General features: G+C 54.7%; 1 protein-coding gene across 1 annotated transcript in view; it reads left to right on the top strand.

The window, feature by feature from the left end:
- Positions 1-2,735: 2,735 nt before the first annotated feature.
- The window catches only part of SGIP1 (SH3GL interacting endocytic adaptor 1), a 59,482-nt gene continuing 42,183 nt past the window's right edge, over positions 2,736-20,034 (top strand). Inside the window, exons 1-2 of the mRNA XM_075508945.1 lie at positions 2,736-2,995; positions 3,414-3,458. Coding sequence (XP_075365060.1) covers positions 3,449-3,458 — 10 coding nt within the window. The 5' untranslated portion in view covers positions 2,736-2,995; positions 3,414-3,448. The remainder of the gene's footprint in view (positions 2,996-3,413; positions 3,459-20,034) is intronic.

Raw genomic sequence — 20,034 nt, forward strand, 5'->3', positions numbered from 1 at the left:
TCCCCGTCCGCCCCGCGCTCCTCGCCCGCCCCAGGGCCGCCGTGTCCCCGGCCGGCCGGGGACGAGCCGGGCTCCTGCGCTCCCGCGGCGCCCGTCACATGTCCCTACAGCATGACTCTGCTCGGATGTGAGTAATGCACGCCGGTGACTCATTTTCTGCCTTTTTTTTTTTTTAAGGCCGTTGACTTCGTCTGTTGATGTTTACTCGCAGCCTCCTCACGCGGGTCCTTCAGGAGTCACCTGAGCTTTCCAGCGCTTTTGCTGACAAATGCCCCTGTGGCAGCTAGCGTGGCTGGAAATCGTTTGGAAATCCGTAAATACCAATTTTACCTTGAGGTGAGAGGGGCTTGCCGGCACGCTGCCCTCCCCGGGGAGACGGGTGCGCTCCGGCGAGGACCCGGCCCTCCCCGTGCCTCCTGGCTTCGGGAAGAGCCCGTGCGGGGAGCCGGTTCCTGGTGTCATTAATGCGGGCTTAATTTTGCCCTCAGAAAGATGATTTTTGGGTTTTCCACTTAACAAGAATGATTCCGTAAGGTCGAGACATCCCGCAGAGCCGACCAAAGCTGGAGTTAGCAACAGCCCAAGAGTTTCCCGCCCGTGCTAACGCAGCGTGTGCCGGTGCAGCGTCGAGGCTGCCGTAACTCGGCACCAAAACGGGGGGATTTGGTGAAGAGAAACGATTTACCCGTCGCCCGGCTTGGGAGGGGGGTTTGCAGGGGAAGCGACGGCTCTTCTGGCTGGTTCGAGGAACGTAAGCCCCGCCGGGGAGCGTCGCGGGAGGCGGGCTGCCGCGTCCGCGCCGGCTGGAAGCGGAGCCGCTGGGACGCGGGATGCCCGCGGCAGCGCCGTGCCGCGCACCAGCTGCGAGCGTTGCGGAAGATAAGCGTTATTTTGCCGCGTGCGGAAGGGATTTGGAGACCGCAGGTGCGCGCCCGTCGCCGGGGTGTCCTGCCACGCGTGCCAGCCCGGTGCCTTGGGAGGGCTTGGGGCCGCTCGAGGCGGGCAGCGGAGCAACGTGCGGCACCTCGCGCTTGCCCCGGGGTTAAAACCGGATTTCCCGGAGGGGCCGGGCGCCTTTCCCCGCGAGCCCGCTGCCCGCGCCGAAAGCGCGGGCGGCTGAGGCGGGTCGCAGGAGCTCCTTGCGGGGATTAACCAGACCATCTGCTAAATAATCCCGTCCCTCCGCCCGGGCGTGGGCAGGCGCTTCTCGCCGGCCGGGATGGGCGAGGGCTGCGGCCGGGGACGCTTTGGGGCTGGGGACGCTCGATGCTGCAGCCGATGATGCGGTGGTGAAGCTCACTGCCCCACTGGCGTAACCGAACCCTTGGAGGTGCTGGGCTTTTGGATTTTTTTAATGGGGGGAAAAAAAAGGATTTTTTTTTTTTAATGGGGGGGAAAAAAAGGATTTTTTTTTTTAATGGGGGGAAAAAAGGATTTTTTTTTTTTTAATGGGGGAAAAAAGTGGATTTTTTTTAATGGGGAAAAATTGATTTTTTTTTTTTTTTTTAAATGGGGGGGAAAAAAGGATTTATTTTTTTTAATGGGGGAAAAAATGGATTGTGGTTTTTTTTTTTAATGGGGGAAAAAAATGGAATTTTTTTTTTAACGGGGGAAATGATGCAGGTATTGCTCTCCCCGCTTGTGAGCGGGGTGAAGCCCTGAGAAACGCGCGTGGCTGACCGGGATGGATGGGTCCTGCAGACGGCAACGCAGGGCGAGAGGGAGAAGTTCAGTGTCCATCACAGATACGAGGTCACGCTGAAAAGCCCCGGAAAGGGGCCGGCTGTGCTGGGCGCTGCCCTCGCGCCCCTTGGGGAGCGGGGGGGGGGCAGCTCCTCCGCCCGTGCGGGTCGGTGCCGACGGTCGTAATCCCCGGCTTCGCTGGGCGCCGAGCTGCCGCGGTGGCCTCGGGGACGGAGCCACGCGCGCCCCCGGCCTGGGTGTCCTCTGCCCCGGGCCGGGGCCGTCCCCGCCGTCCCTTGCGGCGGTGGGTGCTGTCTCAGGAGCACCCCAGGGACGGGGCTCCCGTTCTCGCAGCCGCGCGTGGGGACTAATTAGCCCCCGTGCAAGCGTGAGGGGGTTTAAAGCGTCTTTAAAGCAAAAGACGCTTTTAAAATGGCTTGAAAGCATCTTTCCTGCCAGCAAAAAAATGATATAACTGAACTTTTGGAGCCGGTTAAAGCCAGTTTTGCCAGAACCAGAAATTTTGTCTCTCGCGTGTTTACTGGAGTAACCCTAGGAGCGTCCCGCGTAGCCCCCCGTCGGCATTGCCCGCGGCCTCCAGCCACGCTCCCCCTGCCCTCGTAGCAGCTCTGAGAAATGGTTTCCAAGGCGGGGAGGGCCGCAGACCCCTCGGGGGGCCGGCGGGGCGAGGGTCTGTGCCGGGGGGCCGGGTGCCGTGGCTGCGGCAGGGAGAAACGGGGGGGGACGAGGCAGTTTGGTGGGACGGGCTCGTGGCCTCTCCCGGGGCAGCGGCGGCACCGGCTGCTGCTGGCCGAGGTGATGGGAGATGGGGGGGGTCCCCGGGCAGAGGCTGGGGGTCAGCTCTTGCAGCCACCCCCCGCTCCCTCCCCAGCCTCTTTTGTTCCCCGCTCCGGCGATGCTTTGGCCGCTCTTCGCGCGAAATTAATTCCCAGGCGCTCTCGGAAGGCAGCCGGGGAGAAATTTCTCCCGCATCATCCTTTCGGGGCTAATTGCTGGCGATGTGACGTCAGCCCGATGGATTTCTCTCTTGAATGGCTGCGGGAGAGGCGAGGAGGGCCCGGCGCCCGCGGATGCGCACCCGAGCTCGCGGCCCTTCTGCTCGCCGAGCGCGCCGAAGCTCGCGCCCGGTGCTATCGCAGCCGGCTCCGCTGCCTTATCCAGGCTGGGTTTATTTTTTTTTTCTCCCCCCCCCCCCTTCTTCCTAGCCGGTCTAATCTGACAGCGCCTGGTAATTAATCTGGCTCCCCCAGCCGCTGCAATAGGATTAGAGGGAGGGGAAGTGCGTCACGAGGTACGGAGAGGGGTTATGCTTTTGGTGAAAGTGGGGGGGGGGGGGGGGGGGAATGGGAAATAGGTTGGTGTGTTCCCAAGGGGGTGGCTGTGTCGGGAGCGAGCGCGCATGTGAGAGGTGCGGGGCGGGAGGGACCCGCTGCGCTGCCGGCAGCGCCGGAGCCCAGCCCGGCTCGTCCTCCCTTTCTCTCAGCATCCTCCGGTGATCCTGGAGGTGATACAGGCACAGCAGCATCCATGGCCTGCCGTTAGCCTCCGCACCTTTCCCCCTTTTTTTTTTTTTTTCCTTTTTTTTTTTTTTTTTTGGTTCCCTCCTGGTTATTCTGGCAGCTAAGCGAGCCGGGGATCGGAGGCGTTGGATTGAAGGGCTTACGTTAAGCATCTGGTAACTGGGATCGTATTCTCCTGTATTTTTTCAGGCTCCTTGGAAATTGAGGAATGCAATTCTGCCACCATGATGGAAGGTAGGTGATGATCTGAGCATGTCTTGGGGATTGCTAGAGTTTTAAAAGCAACGGTGGAGGAAGGAGGATGCACTGAACCTGTGCGTGAGAATCCTTTTCCTTTTTTTTTTAAAAAATAAAATAATAATAATAATAATAAAAACAAAATCCTCCCCTCCCCCTAATCCCAGTCAAACCGAAGTACCCTGCCCACTGCTGGCAAGCTGGCGGATGGTGATATAACACGAAGCCTGGCAGATTATTTGCAAGCCCATCCCCAGCCTGTGTAGGCAGCCGGGGGTCTGCAAGCGCCCGGTGAGCCGGCAGAGCCGCCGGTTCCTCCGGCTGGAGCCGGGAGCCCGGGCGGGGAGAGGGAGCCCGGGCTGGCGTGGCTCGCTCGGCATTAAGGTCCTTTAAGCGTTATTTCATCCTCTGCTCGGAAACCCGCTTTCTCAGCCTGGCGCGACGCGAAGGGGATGAATCGAAGCGTAATCTTACCGGGGACCGTGAAGCCTGCCGGGGAGAGAGGGGACCCTGTGGTTTTACAGGGTAGCTGTACGGGTGAGCATCTTGTCAGTGGGAAGCAAGGATATTTGGACTGAAGGTAATTTTTCCCGTGTAGGGTCACTGGTTTGAAGATGCAGGCTCTGAGGATGAGGAGGGGGGATGATGGATTGAGGCTTACTGGAATAAAAAAGGAAACGAGAAGAAAATATGGGCTCCAGGCGTCAGATACTTCAGGGAGCGTTGTGAGACTGTGCATCTGATCGTCTGTGGAAAAGCCCCTGGGCATTTCTTAAAGAAATTTTAACCTATGTTTTTTATCTCGGCTACATGTAAAGCTTTTTTTTTTTTAATGCCTTCTGGAGTAATATGCAGGGAAAGGAAGACTTTTTTTTTTTTTTTTTGGTAGCAGGGTAGATACTTCAGGGCCAACAAGATCGAAATATTCTCGCTATGTTTTCGATGGCCCTTTGGCGGAGGCAGAAGGGCTCGCCTCGGCGAGGGCTGTGCGGAGCCGCATCCGGCGCCGGGCTCGCGGCGCTGCCGGCATGCTAACCAGGCAGCTGCCCGGCCTTCCCCGGGATGACAGGCAGAAATTGGGCTGCCTCTCGGCGTGTCCCTGTAAATCACCCTCTGACACCCTGCCCAAATCAGCCGAGAAAGGTGTCGGGCTGCCTGTAACCGAGACTTCTGGTATTGGCTTAAAATATTTGCCCAGCCTTGGGAATGGAGGTGCTGTAATGCCGTGTGTGAAGACGGAGGAATTGCTGCTCGCTCTTTTTTGATTCCTTGGTGTTAAGGGAAGGAGCGTTGGTGTCCTCTGATATGAGGAAACGCCTTCAGCGTCTTCCCTAATACCGATGATAAAGTCACAGACAAAAGAGATTTCGATTTTAGGCCGTGACATCAAACTCCTCAGGCGGTGCTGCCGTACACGGCACGTTGGGAACCAGGCACAAAGCCTGTGCAAGGACAGGTAATGTTCGGCAGGATATCATAAACAACGCGGTTTCTCTCCAAAGTGCCTCCATTTGTGGAGGAATTAATGTAGATAAATGGAAGTCGGCCTGCTGTAATTCTTGGTTTGTGTTATTCAACTCATTTTGAGGCTGGTTGGGGGAAGGCGCACGGGTTTCTTGTTTGTTTGGGGGTTTGGTTTTGGGTTTTTTTTTTGTTTGGTTGGGTTTTTTTGGTTTTTTTTTTTTTTTAACTTGAGGATTTTTGCCTGGCTTGTGAAATGCCCACGGTGTGCTGCTGTGCCGGAGCCTCGGCTGCCGTGGCCCGGGCAAGGGGATCCCGCCACGCCGCGGGGACGTCGGCCAGGGCCGGGGCCGCCGGCTCGTCGGGCTCTGGCGGAGGCGGAATCGCCTTTCATGAAATAGTCTTGGATTAAAAAAAAAAAAAACCAAACCCAACAATCTAGCCATAAAAAGTTCCCCCATTATTTGTGACTTATTAAACTGTTTAACGTGTTGTTCCCCAACTAGCTAATGCGTACGGGAACCTAGAACGGAAGTGAGAAAATAGCATTAGGAGAAATAATTACTGCTTTTGATGAATTTTTAAACAGTTGGAACGCGGTTCTATTTGTGGAAGAGTGAACCTTTTGTGACCAGCATCCTACTGAGACGCTGACACCTTGCAGAGATGCTTTATTTGAAAATAAGAATGCTTTTGAACGTGCTTAGCTTAATTTAGTCCGAAACTTTTAAACCTGCACAAAATACTTCGAGTTCCCTGCAGTAAACACGTTAAAGGGTTTTTCTCATTGCAATAGCTATTTCAATCGCTTGCAATAGGTCTCGCCAAAATGTGGGACGCCGTGCGGGAAGCCGAGGGTGGAGCTCGGGGAGGAGCTGGGCCGTGCCCGCCTGGCACGGGCCGGTGCCCACGGGCGGCCCCGGCACCGGCACACGGGGCCGCCCCGCATCGCCCACGGCTGGCGGGATGGCCCTGGCTGGGGCGATGGTTTTGGATTCTCCTCTTTGGAAACAAGAGAATTTGGCTCCTCGAGAACGATGTGCAACGTGTACTAGCTTGTTCTGAACCCAGTATGGAGCATTTCCCCATTCTCCTGGTAGACGGGGAGCAAAAGCGCGTATTTTTTTTCACTGTATGCTTAAAAAATCACAATGATGTCTAAAAAAACGAAGCGTGGACGCTGCCTCAAGCAACCAGACCTTGCTGGGAGGAGACCTGACCGCGTGGCACGTGGTGTCTCGACCGCCAGAAGCGGATGGTCCACCTTCGAGGCACCCCGGGGTGCGAGCGTTGCCCTGGCACGGCAGGCTCGGCGCGTTGGGGATGGCTTTGCCGCGCTTGGCCTCGCTCGCGCGGGGTGGAAAGCAGACGTTGGGGGTAGGGACTAAAATCCCCCAGCTTTGAATTGACAAAAATAACCCGCAGCAAAACTGCGTCGTGTGTCAGCGCTACCTCTGGGACCTAAGCTGCTGCTGGAAAGGTCCCACCGGGTGCTGGAAAGGTCTCTGCACGTGTGGCTGTAGATGCGAGAGGTCTTTGGGTCTTCCCTTTGATTGTTAAATAACTCGCCGGTACTCAAACGCACCGGGCACGTCGCGAAGGTAAACATCCGTGCACGAGAACAAGTTTATCTCCTTTTTTTTTTTTTTCTTTTTAATCCATCTGTTGCATCTCCAACGTACTGAAGGTATTTTATCCAGCTTAATGAAGTTTTGAAATCCCTGCTGCGACACGTCACTCGAGCCAGAAGCTCTGCCGCGTTCAGAAAGATTAGACGCCCGTGTGCCTGGTGGGAGCGGCCGCGCTTACGTTGGAGAAGGTCACTTCTTCTTCCGCGGGCGATGGTGCCTGCGTTTTTCCAGAGCCCAAACCAGATGTTTGCTGGGGAGAAGCTTTCCCGGAGCGGAAATTTCTCTGTAACTCTCTTCTCCAGGCTTTTTTTGCACCAGTTTCTGGGGAGTTTGGTCCTTCTGGGAACGTCTGTGGATGACTTGGTCGCATCCAAAATGGCAAAAGCTTTCTTGTATCATCCTTTAGCAGCGGTTGTCTCCAGGCCTTATGTTTTCATCGTGCTGAGCAGGTAGTCCTGGGCCCAGAGGCATCTCAGGGCACGTAAAAAAGCCTGTTTCTTGATCAGGCGAGAAAATTGGCTTTATTATATTTTAGGTGGTCTCGTTTCAGTAAACGGTGTTTTTAAATGTGCTTAGTGTTGGCCGTGTGACTCGGCAAGGAAACGGCCTGGTAGAAACATTTGGTTTTTCCTTTGAGAAAGCCGATAGCAGGTTTGAGGCAATTAACATAAATTCGGGCATGGATGGCAAAACCATCCCAGAAAATACACGGGGACCATAGCACCAAATTAGGATGTGCATTTTCCAATACGTTGTTAGAGCAGTAACCCACGACCGAGCTCGGGCTTGCGAGGAGGCTGGGGGCTTTGGCTTGCGGGAGCATCTCCAGCCGTGTCCTGGGAGGCAACGGGGGCTTCTGCAGACCTGCTGGGACTGCTGCCGAACCGACAGCCCTGGCACTGCTGGGGAAACTATTTTTCCATGAATGCAAGAGGAGAATCTCTTGGGTTTCAATCAATCAACCCACCGGCTTGTATCAGAGATAGCGTGGCCAGCAGGACCAGGGCAGCGACCGTGCCCCTGCACTGGGCACTGGTGAGGCCGCACCTCGAATGCTGTGTTCAGTGTTGGGCCCCTCGCTCCCAGAGAGACATTGAGGGGCTGGAGCGTGTCCAGAGAAGGGCAACGGGGCTGGGGAAGGGTCTGGAGCACAAGGCTGATGGGGAGCGGCTGAGGGCCCTGGGGTTGTTCAGCCTGGAGAAAAGGAGGCTGAGGGGAGACCTCATCGCTCTCTACAGCTGCCTGAAAGGAGGGTGTAGAGAGGTGGGGTCGGTCTCTTCTCCCAGGTAACAAGTGATAGGACGAGAGGAAATGGCCTCCAGTTGCTCCAGGGGAGGTTTAGACTGGATATTAGGAAATTTTACTTCACGGAAAGGGTTGTCCAGCACTGGACCAGGCTGCCCAGGGAAGGGGTTGAGTCCCCATCCCTGGAGGTATTTAAAGGACGTTTGGATGAGGTGCTGAGGGACATGGTGTAGTGGTGGGCTTGGCAGTGTTAGGTTTATGGTTGGACTCGATGATCTTAAAGGTCTTTTCCAACCTCTACGATTCTGTGAGATTATGTTTGACCCTTCTGTTCTGCCCTGCATGGCACGGGGCGATGGTGTCCCTGGGCCAGCGGCTCGGCTGCCCTCATAGCCCAGGGTGGGCACAGGGCTGGGGACATTTCGCCACTTCTCAAATTCAAAGACATGCATAAAGCTTTTTTGGGATGTGTTTTGAGGGCTGATCCTGCCCGCAGGCGCTGCCTGCGCGGGAAGACCGAGGTTTTGAGCTACCGAGGATGAGGGACGGGAAAATGGGGGTTCGGGGAGCGAAGCGTTTGCAACAGAAACGGCAAGGAGCACTTTAGCTCTTGGTTTTGTGGGTTCAAAAGCAGGGGATGTAGTTAGTGTGCCCAGCCCGGAGCCGCTCTGGGGAGCACGACGTGCTCCGTCACGGTGCTTCCAGCCACGTCTCGGGCACTCCGGGTTGGAGCTGGACTGGCCAAACTGGACCTGAAGAACACCCCCGTCAATTTTGAATTAATTTTTTCAGTGGTCCCAAGGTCAGGCAACCTGAACAGAGGTTGCAGGAGCAACCTCTCGTCTACGGGGCGGGGGGGGAAATACCTTTTTGCAGGCATCCAAACCCTTCCCGCTGAGCTGGTGTGGGTTTTTCCATCTCTAGTTCAGTGGCAGCGTGTTTCTCCACGCTAAAGGAGAGAAGGGATAAATGGCTCTAGCTCAAAAGCAACAACCACCAAGTAAAAGGCCCCACCTAAGCTCTGGGAATTTGGGAAACGCTTTGGAGTGGGGCTGGCGGTACCTGCCAGTTAAAACCTATACGGTGCCAACGTGGTGGCTGAAGCGGTGGCGTTGAGGATGGAAACCAAAATACGCGCGGGGCAGCGAAGCCTGCCGTTTGCCTCGCTCCTAAAACCATCGATGGGATGTAGCGGCTGAAGCAAAGCCCGAACGGCGGGGGTTTTGGGGAAGAAAGAATAGAAAATATGGCAAAACTCAACAACCGCACGTGATGCAGGTCTGCAAAATGCCTCCTTGGAGTGAGCCCCAGTTTAAAGTGTGCCCTTGGGCAACTCGAACCGGTGCCCAAACGCAGCAACTGGGGTTTCTCTGCCAAGGCAGAAACTTTCCGCATGATTCATTGGCCTTGTTCAAATTTTAAAGACACTTTAGAGAAAAAAAAAAAAAAGTACAGGTTAAATCAGGTGCCTATTCTTCTTGAACCTCCATCACGGGGTATTAAGCAGTTAAAGGTGGAAAAACACGTTGTGTGTGGAAATACCCGTCCCTAAACGCTGGTGTTGAGGCCGCGAAGCTGTAGGTGGTATGAAATGTGGTTTTTGGGTGCTGGGGATCCCGGCCCACCGCCGGGATCTGAGAGGGGACAACGTGGAGGGAGAAGTGGAAAGGAGGGGAAGGCAGAGCTCCTCCCCAAACCAGCGATCCGAAACCATTTTCATGCCCCAAACTTGCTCTAGCGAGAGACTTTCACTAAAAATCCCTCCGTCTTTGGGAAGGCCACGGGGGCTGCCTCCCCGCCGGGGCCGCGAGCAAAGCTCGCGTGTGGTAGCGTTCCCGTCTGCTGTGCTGGCCCAACGTAGCCGGTTTTGGTTCGCTTTAAGACCGTGTATTTGAGCTCCTACAGGTTCAGTGGGAAAAAGGCAAACGCCGGACTGCTGCGCAGTTTGTTAGCGGAGCGGGCCGTTCGTGTGCGACGCCGTAGGACAAAGCGTAGCCCTGTTTGCCTCGCCGGCTATTGAATAGCTTCGGCTAGTTGTTTTTCACACGAGTTCAGTTGCAGGCGGATGTTTCCGGGGGTTGGTGAAGGTTTTTTGCTTTATCTGGGTGAGTGAAAGAGCAGTACGGCTTGCAGCGGTGACAGCCGCTGTTTCTTTTTGCGCTTACAGCCTCACAGAATGATTTATTTTAATTTTCAGTTCCGTTTTAGGTGGGTTTTTGATTTCGTAGACGGTCACCAGGCAGCCGCCGGTGCCAAGCCCGGCCGCCCGGGCTGCGCGCGCTTTCCTGGGAGCCAGAGGCGTGGGATTTCGGGGCTGTCCTTCGGGAGCTCCCACCCCGTGCTACAAAGCCCAGTCTCCTGCCCTACGCACCGGTGGGCTTCGCTGCAGAGGTGGGAAGGGGAAATTCCCTCCCGCGTCCCTATTTACGCCGGATTAGTGCTGACAGTGATAATATTGTTTGAAAGCAGTGAGGTACCAGGACTGGAAAAATCGTACTTTGCAGCCCATGTTATCTGAGAGCCATTTCTGACCCATCCCAGCCTCGGCAAAGCACCCCTGGCTTTGGCACATCTTTCTTTGCATTTAAATTACAACTTTTTTGTGTATATGTGGGGTTTTTTGGTTGTTTTAGGAGAGTTATTGGGGGGGGGGGGGGGTGGAGACGACCTCTTAAAATTCTCCACCTGCGTGTTGCAGGGAATTTAAAAGATCAACTTGAGATTAACGTGCGTAGGATGTGTGGAAATAATCTTGCAGGGAGGTTTGGGATCGCTTGAGCCGCGGCGATGCTGCGGGCAGGTTTCGCAGCCTGCCCTCATTGCCCGGCCGCGGCTGCCGGTTCGGGTGCCTGGAGGATTTCATCCAGCCCCACAAGTACATCGGTTTTCTAAGGTGGGATCTCTAGAAATCGTTACAGATGCACCTTGTTATTAGAGCCAATTAATAATAAATGGGTGTCAGGCTTTTAAACGCGTCTGGTTGGTTTGTGCTTCCCTTAAAATACCAAATCGCCCGGTGGGCGCAGGTCGGACGGGCTGGATCCCGTGCCCCGCTCCTGTTACAGACAGCGTCAGCTTCAAGAACAAGCTCATGCCTAAAACATCAGCCTGGGTGAGTTCTTTGGTGGCTTAACCAGAGAAGCTTTTGTATCAGCTGAAAAGGAAAAGAAACTTGGGTATTACGAGCCAGTACCAAAAAAATCTGGATCGAAATCTTCCCCGAAGAGCTGAACCCCTCCCGGGGACCAGGCGCGGGGCGGCCGGTGGGTGGACGCGGACCCGGCTCTGCGTGCTTCTTGAGGGGCTGGTTTTTTGATTCGCTATTGCTGGGAGCAGCGTGATTAAAAAAATGATCTTCCCCAAGTATTTTGCTGTCAGCAAATAAATTAAGAGATGCAAACCAGCCCTGTAGCCACCTCGTTACTGGCGAGGTTTGCTTGGAGCTGGTGGTGGTGGTGAACACGCCTGATGATTTGCTCTCTGGGGCACTTTTAGGTCCCTCTTAAGGTGCCCTTCCAAATGTCAAAGGAGGACTTGGTTTTTCATGCGGTTTATTGGAGTTTTGCAGGGGTTTGGCCTGGTTTTGCTGGTAGCGCAGAGGATGCCGAAGCAGCCTGTGTAGGTTGTTGTTAATAAGGTCCTTTATGCTGTAGAAGTTGTTAAGAATAAGGTCATTTCTGCTTCATGTTTACCGGGCTCCTTTCACCCGGGGACCTCGAGCTCCTTCGCGCCGCACGGTTCCTCTGCGGGGAGACAGATGGGTGGAAGAAGCTCCGTCCGTCAGCTTCGTCAAGCGCTGCCTGGAAATGAAGCCTTTCTTCGGGTCAGGTCTCCTGCTCTTATTTTTAGTTACGCTATTGCCACGGTTAATCACTGCTTTTGAAATCCAGGTATTCGTTTGACAGCAGACTGTGGGAGGAACAGGACGGTTAGAAGAACTGGAAAGAAGTGTCTCGTCACGCTTTATTTTGGGTGTAAATCTTCCTCATATGCAAACGTGAATATTGCAAATTTTTTTTTTTTTTTTTTTTTTGGACGACCAAATTGAGAGCAAGTGACTTTTTTCCCTGGCAGCTCTCCCGGAGTTGTACCTTGTCCCCAAGGAAGCGGCTCCCGTGTCATGCAGGTGACAAACCCACCCCACCAGCCCGGGTGTCCTCTTCCCCACCGGGAAATCGGGAGTGGGGGTTTGTGGAGGGCGACACGGATGTCAGCTGCAGCGGGGCGGATAACTCACGGGGTGCATGGAAGGCTTAGTGTCACGCCTCGACAAGGATTTTGGTGGGTTTTAATAAGCCCTGACGTTCTGCGTGAACAGCACAACCGCAAAATTGGTGCGTTTTTCGTAGAAGATTATCGAAGTCGTTGCTGGGAGCCTGCGGTGTGCGTGGAGGCAATGGGTTTTAAGGAGATGCCTTTTAAAACACGGCTGGGATGGGACCTGCTGTTGGCCGTGGCTCCAGCCGAGGAGCAGCTGTAATGGCAAAGCCTTGTGAAGAAAAGGAGAAGTTTGAAGGGTGATTTTTTTTTTTTTAATTAATATTATTTTTTTTGTGGGGGCGGAATACCAGCATGGGCGATGTAACGTGCGTGGGCGTCCCCTGGACGCGCGGTCTGCAGGGCCCTGCCCCACATCCGAGCCCAACGCCCTCCCGCAGCCGCTTGGTGCCAGGGAAGGCACGGGAGCACCATCCTCTCCCGTTCCCAATAAACCAAAACCCCCCAACCCCCTAAAAATAGCAATCGGAGCGTCGTTTGGGAGGGAGAGCCTGTCCTAGACAACTTCTTAAATAGCACAGCAACCTTTAGAAATGCATCTGGTGTTTTTGTGCGCGTGCCAGCCGTGAATGAAAGCCACAACTGTATCCAGATTTAATTTACTGGCGATATTGGTGGAGACGTTTGTGTCCTGCGTCCCTCGGTTGCCGCACACCCAGGGTCTCTGAAAGTCGATATTAAAAAAAACCCCTAATCTCTGGGGAAAGCAGGCGGCGAGCAATTCCTGCAGCTGCTTTACTGAGCTTGGTGAATAACCTATGAGCAACAATTTGCATCCTTCTGTTGTTAAATAGTCCCGAAACGCCCCGCTCCGTTGCAGAAGAGAAACGAATCGATGTCGTGTGCGTTGCGATGCGTCCTGCTGATGCTGCTCTTTATTTTCTATTTTCTGCAGCTGCTGGCCTGGTCCCCAAGCTTCGCTTTGGGGCTGGGGCTTGCCCCGAGCCGGGCGGCCCCGCTGCGTGGGAGGAGGGCTGGGCACGGGTCCGCTGAGCACCCGTGCAAGGAGGTGGAAACGGTTGGGCTCCTTGCCGCACCCAGCTGCAGTGATGCCGATTTTGGCGCTGGGTCTTGCCATGGGGAGAGCCCAGACCTCTATTTATATGGAATATAAATATATTTGCGCAGCTCGGGGCGTATTCCCGCGTGCTGGGGCTGCAGTTAAAGGCTGGGGCCTTGCCCTGCGCTGCAGGCACAGGTTACCTGAACTGAATCGTGCCCGCAGAGCGCAGGGGCCACTCTAACGCCCAGACACGGGTTTAATCTCGGGTATATTTAAATATATACCGGTGCGCGCACCCTCACCGTGATGGGTGCGTGCCAAGCAGGGGTTTCGGCTCGAGGGCTGTGCCCTTTCCCAGCCCTGTGAACGCCTGACTCCGACCGCCGCGATGAGTATTTGGGCGGTTTGCGAAGGGAACGAGGTGCCGACCAAAGGGAAGGGGAAAGACGTGAAGGTCCTGGGAGCCCGAGCCCCGCCGGGTAGGTGGGGATGGATGCTCGCTGCGCCGGGGCAGGAGCGGAGCCCGGCACGGGGGCTGCTGCTCTGGGGCCGGCAGGACTCGTGCGTCAGCGGCCACAAACCCAGAGGTGGCCGCTTGGCCACAGGGCTTTCTCCAAGTTGTTCTTCACGTCTAGTAGCTGGAATGGGAGATGTATTTTTAGAAAGGCGTTGAACGTTAATTCAAAAACTCCTTAGGCAGAGTTCACCGCAACCTGTTCAGAGACTTAATTACCCTCGCAGTTGAAAACGTGACTGTATTTCTGAACCGGCCGCGGGATCTTGCATTACCTCTGTCCATCGCAGCGTAGCTCCCTTCATCGCCACGTGCCCGTTCCAGGGTAGGTGCTCGGACCCCAGCGCGGCCGCTCCCGGCGCGGTTTTGGTGCTGTGCCGAATAGACGAAGCTCCCGCGGGTGCCCGTCTCCTCCTTCCCCAGCCTTTCGGCTGCCCCCGTTGCTCTCCCGTCGGCCGTGGGCCGGCGCCGGGGTCGCTCCAGAAGCGTTGGGTGCTGGGGTTGGGTGCTGCAGCTGAGCGGGACCGAGCCCGGGTGCGACGCCACCTCTCCGCTCCTCTTTGGCGTGTCCCCGCTTGATGGGGGGGCTTGGTTTTGGTACAAAGCCCTTGATCTCCTTGATGATAACCACGAGCGCCGTCGCTGGACCCCCCGGTGAAAGGTGGTGTCTGCCACATCCCAAAACGGCAATATTTACAAGGCTCAACGGCCTGGGACCTTGAGCCAGGAGCAACCGCTCCTACTGCAGGAGAAAATGGTCCCAGAGCAGTAACTTGCGATGTTTTATTTTATTCAGGCTTATTTGTGGTCTTGTTTTAGGCTCTCAAACACCGTTAAGTCCTTCAGTGTCTTCCAGCTGAAACTTCTGATAAGGAGCAAACTTCTCGGCGTTTATTTTTATTTAAAAGATTAAAAACAAAGCCCGAACCCACAACTGTTGTTGCTCACTTTTGTTTTCAAGCATCTCCTTTCCTGAAAGCCACAGGCAAGAAGCCGAGAGTGTTCCGCTCCAGCAGGGAGCAAGAGAAGCGGCAGTGAGACCACCATCCCTTTTTCCTCCTTTTTTTTTTTTCATTTTCTAACAGGGAGAAACCGTTGTGAGCATGTGGAAGATTGTAATACGTGTCTGTGGGACTTTGCTAACCAGATAATTTTCTTTTTTTTTTTTTTTTTTCAATAACTGGGAAGTGTGACAGGGTAGAGTAAATTCACATAGGTAGACGGTAAGGACCTTTCATGCCTGGCTAGCTCGTTAGCAAAGGTGGCTTTGTTATCCCCCCGTGGCAAAGCTAAATGTGGCGGTTTAGTGACCGTTTGCACTGGAAACTGTTGGTTTACTGGGATGAAGTATTGGGTACAGCGAGGTCACGCGGCCGCTGGGCAGAGCTGGGTGTGCATACAGTACTGCACCTCTTCAGAAGGGGCATCCGCTGTCTGTTATTTTTAAAAATGACTTTTTACGTATTTTTGAGGTAGCAAAGCAACTAAGCTCCCCGTGGGTGACTCCCCCAGCCTTTTTGAAGGGATTTCCCAGCAAATTTTCAGAGAAATAAATGTCCTGACTGGTTAAAATGTAGACTTTGCTTGTGCGGGGAGAGTCTCGTCCTTACCCTGGGGAGCAGCTGGTTTCTGGACCCCCGCCAGCCAAATATCAATCAAAATTATCATCATGGAAAATGTTCAATCCTAGGTAAACCTTCTCAGTTGAAACCGAGGCTTGTTCACGGGTCAAACGCGCGTCACGCTGGGGATTTGGGTTCTTGCTGGGAAACACGGCTGCCCCTTGGCCCCATCTCCAAGGCTCTGGTGGTGGTCCCTTCCCCGAGCGGAGGGTGGTGGCTTCCACTGGTGGCACTTGAGACAAAAGCTACTGTCCCTGCTGTCGTTAAAGCCACGGGGCTGCTCCTGCTCCCTGAGCCGCTGCCGTGGCACCTTCCTCCTTCATCCGGGCTTTGTCCCAGTGGGAATGCATGGTGGCTGGAGTTGATTTCACAGAATCATATAGGTTGGAAAAGACCTTTAAGATCATTGAGTCCAACCATAAACCTAACACTGCCAAAAACCACCACTACACCACGTCTCTAAGCACCTCATCCAAACGTCCTTTAAATACCTCCAGGGATGGCGACTCAACCCCTTCCCTGGGCAGCCTGTTCCAGTGCTTGATAACCCTTTTTGTGAAGTAAAATTTCCTAATACCCAGTCTAAACCTCCCCTGGCGCAACTGGAGGCCATTTCCTCTTGTCCTATCACTTGTTACCTGGGAGAAGAGACCGACCCCACCTCTCTACACCCTCCTTTCAGGCAGTTGTAGAGAGCGATGAGGTCTCCCCTCAGCCTCCTTTTCTCCAGGCTGAACAACCCCAGTTCCCTCAGCCACTCCTCATCAGCCTTGTGCTCCAGACCCTTCACCAGCTTCGTTGCCCTTCTCTGGACACAGAATCACAGAATCGTATAGGTTGGAAAAGACCTTTAAGATCATTGAGTCCAACCATAAACCTAACACTGCCAAAAACCACCACTACACCATGTCCCTAAGCACCTCATCCAAACGTCCTTTAAATACCTCCAGGGATGGCGACTCAACCCCTTCCCTGGGCAGCCTGTTCCAGTGCTTGATAACCCTCTCGGTGAAGAAAAATTTCCTAATATCCAGTCTAAACCTCCCCTGGCGCAACTTGAGGCCATTTCCTCTCGTCCTATCACTTGTTACCTGGGAGAAGAGACCGACCCCCACCTCTCTACAACCTCCTTTCAGGCAGTTGTAGAGAGCGATGAGGTCTCCCCTCAGCCTCCTTTTCTCCAGGCTAAACAGTCCCAGCTCCCTCAGCCGCTCCTCATAAGACTCATTTGAAGCAAAATCCTCTGATCTGGCCTCGGGACAGGTTCCTCTTTGGAAAGAAGTTCTGGGTGACTTCTTATTTTGTTGATGCAAGAGGAGCTGAGCTGTAAGAAACGGGTGGTTGGTTGGTCGGTTGAGGTTTTGGTGGTGGTGGTTGTTAAATTGGTAGGAGTATCTTCGTTGTGTGTGTCCTGGAGGATGTCCCTGTGCGGAGAAGGATGGGACATCTTGGCTGGCGGAGCAAAGTGCTTGCGCAGGACGGCCCCAGTAGACCCATAGGAGAGGCTGGGGGAGAGCAGTGAACCACAGGGCTCGCTGGGGACAGGGAGCTGGAGAGCGTCTCGTCAGAAAGTGTAAAATAGGGTAATTTAGCCCTGCTAGGAAAAGGAAGCCGTCGGAATTGAGGGGGGAAACGAACAACCAGTCGACTTGACATAGAGAGGGGTTTTAAAATTATTTCCTCAAGGGGATGAGAAGGGTAATTTATCGACCGGGCAGACAGACGTTTGGTAAAAAGACCTGGCACGCGTTATTTGTGTCACTTTGCACAGAGGATGGGAGGCTAATGCCAGAAATAAATACCCTCGACAAGGGGGAAAACGGAGGGAGACCACAGCAGAGCAAATGCAAAGCTGTTTGCAGTACTAGGAGCCTGCCGCTTTGCCTGGGCTGGAGACTGGCGTGAGCCCTTCCCACGGACCACGTTATATGGGTTTAAATAGGTTAAAAAGTGAATCTGTGCTAAACCTTGCTCTACGGAGGTAGCCGAGACGCAGCGTTTTAAACTGGGAAAGAAGGCAGGTAACAGCGTAGGCAATGGCGTGTTATTAATTGCCTAATTGCCTGGTGACCTTTAACGGTGACGGGTCCGTGGCCGGAGCCCGGCGCCTGCGGCGACAGCGGGGCAGGCAGGGGGGAGCAGCAGAAGACCTTGTCTGCCGAAGGGCTCGTGTTGTAAGCCCTGGCCGTGGTCTGCAGGGCCAGGTTGCCGCAGGAGAAGCCCCCTCGGGCTGCTGACGCGACCGGTGCCGTCGCTGCCCGACTGCTGCCTCCGACGGCCCGTCCTCTCTCCGCCAGGGTAACGGCTGCAATTAGACTTGTAAATGAAGGCGGTTAAAATATTAATGACCGTATCGAGGCAGCACGCGGAGGGCTCGGTTCCTCGCCGCGTTATTAAGTCTGCTGAAAGGCTGGTAACGAGCGTTAACGCAAAGGTTGGTTTAGGTAAAGCATTTTCAATGTTACGAAGATATAGGGTGGGCAAACCCAAAACCAACACGGACCCAAACAGCACAGTTACCGAGACTTGGCTTGTCTGCTACCAAGGCCGTGGCGGTTGAGAATGCCTGGTGTTTGCAATGGCCCAAACACGCCCGTTTTCATGTCAGATTTGTCATGGGTGCAGCAGCCGGGCCCGAGGGAGGTGCCGGCTGCCGCTGCCTCGCAGCGGGGGAAACTTCTGCTGGGCTGAGCTGCAAGGGGCACTGGGGATGCTGCTACGGGGTTACCTGCCTGGGGCTTGGCGTGCTTACACCCTCGCTTCTTAAACTTTCATTTGCCGTTTGGCTTTTTCCTCTGGATACGACTTGGAGTAGTTCTGCCTTGCCTTCGGTTTTGTGTCGCTGAGCAAAGGGAGGATTATTATTTCTTGCCTTGCCTTCGGTTTTGTGTCGCTGAGCAAAGGGAGGATTATTATTTCTTGCCTTGCCTTCGGTTTTGTGTCGCTGAGCAAAGGGAGGATTATTATTTCTGCGCGAAAGCGAGCCCGCACCAAACACGAAGCCCTTTGGCTGTGAAACGGCAGCAGGCTTCCATGCCTTCGGACCCCGCGAAGCAATTCGGTAAGAGCGCGCGCAGGTTTGTGCGCGGTGGGGAAAGGGGATTGCTCAAACCCGGCTCCAAGCTGCCTGCCGAAAGAATCCGCACAACCGAAACAAAGCAAACCCAAACCTAACGGTGATTATTTTTTATTCCCCCCTACTTCTCCCCCTTCTTCCCCCCCCTACCCCCAGGTGCTTTGGTCTTGAGTCTCTGGCATGGCAATAGGTAACCTTTATCTTTGCACAATCTAAGTTGAACTAATGTCAATCGTGGTTTTTTTTCTGTAGTCATCACAAAAAAGCGTTTAAGGCACAGATAGTCTCATTGATGTTTTCTCCGTTTTAAGAGGTGTGCTGCTTTTATCTTGCCCGTCCTCCCAAGTGAGTAGCTCTTCCTCCAGGGACCCCCCCCTCGATATTTGGGGGTCCAGAAGCAGCAGCTGCTCCCCGCACCTGGGGACGGAGGACGAGGGACGGGGTTTGGGAGAAAAGCGTTATTTTTCCTGTAGAGGTGTTACATCTTCAGTATAGAAAATAAGATGTTGGTAGTTTAAGAATAAAGCTGAGAAAGCTTCATAGTGTTAAAGACTAATTTGTATTTCTCAGGTGCCGATTCTTAGGTACGCCAGGATAAAAAAGGATAATAGTCAATAAAAGGTGAATAATGCCCCCCGATGCAGGGAGCCATTTGTGTTTGAAATGAGATCCCCGGCACGCGACGGCTAGTTCAACCCTGGCTTGTGGCTACTCCGAGTCTTTGAGTAAGAGCATTCGAAGCCGCTTGGCTCGGGGGCTGATTGCAGCAAGTGAAGTTGTTGTACCTTGGAGGGGCCGGTGGCTTTCCTCGTGTTTGTCCTCTGCGGGCAAGGCTGGGTTTGAGGCCGTTGATGTGGTTTTAGGCGTTCTCGCTGCCACGCGGGGAATAGCGCACGAATGACTCCGGGCCGCCGCGCACGAGGCTCGCCGAGGAAAACCTGCTGAAGGAGAGGGCAGAGATGTCAAATGCATCCGTCTGCAAACATTTTAGCCTAACGTCCCCCGCGGAAGAAGGATGTCACGCTGGGCCTCGAGCAGGACGTGCGGGTACGGTGTTTGGTGCCGCCGTTGCTGGCGCTTTCTCCAGCTCGTGCTTGTGGTGGCTCGGCACGGCGGGGGCTCGTACCGGGGTTACTGTGCCCCTTCCAAGAGCCTGAACCGAACTGCTGGGGAGGGTAACGCGTGGCCTTTCCCGCTGGGAGCTGGGGGACAGCCCACCTCTGCTGTAGCCCCGTAATAACTGTGCAGAACGAAAGCGGCCCTCGGTCTTTCAGCCAGCGGCGAGGAGCGCAGTAGCTGTCGGTGGGAAGGCAGAGTTCGCGCCTGGCCCCCTGCTCCGGTGCTATGAAACCAGCGGTAAAGCTGGAGCCTTGTCTGGAGCTTTGTCCTGGCCTCTGCCCAACCCAAAGCGCGGTCTTAAGCCGAGGTTAAAACAGGGCTGTGCCGCCTGCCCCACGGCGCTGGGCAGCCTGCGGAGGTGGGTCTTCCCTCGTATTCTGGATGTGACAAAAGGCTTTGGGGGGGTAGGTGGGGACTGCTGTAATTATTAATGTTACGTACTTGAGCGCGTGAACGTTCCTCCTGTGGGTAAGGTAGGAAGTCCCCGGGGTGAATGGATGGGGAGAGGGCTAGGATGGCTGGGGCTGCAGGGATTGAAATCCTTCCCCTCCGGTGCTGCCGTTAGCCAGGTACCGCATCGCACCCACCGCTATCGCTCCGGCACTTTCGGTGGCCTGGGACCTC

The sequence above is a fragment of the Mycteria americana genome, chromosome 7 (assembly GCF_035582795.1).
Source record: "Mycteria americana isolate JAX WOST 10 ecotype Jacksonville Zoo and Gardens chromosome 7, USCA_MyAme_1.0, whole genome shotgun sequence".
NCBI lineage: Eukaryota > Metazoa > Chordata > Aves > Ciconiiformes > Ciconiidae > Mycteria > Mycteria americana.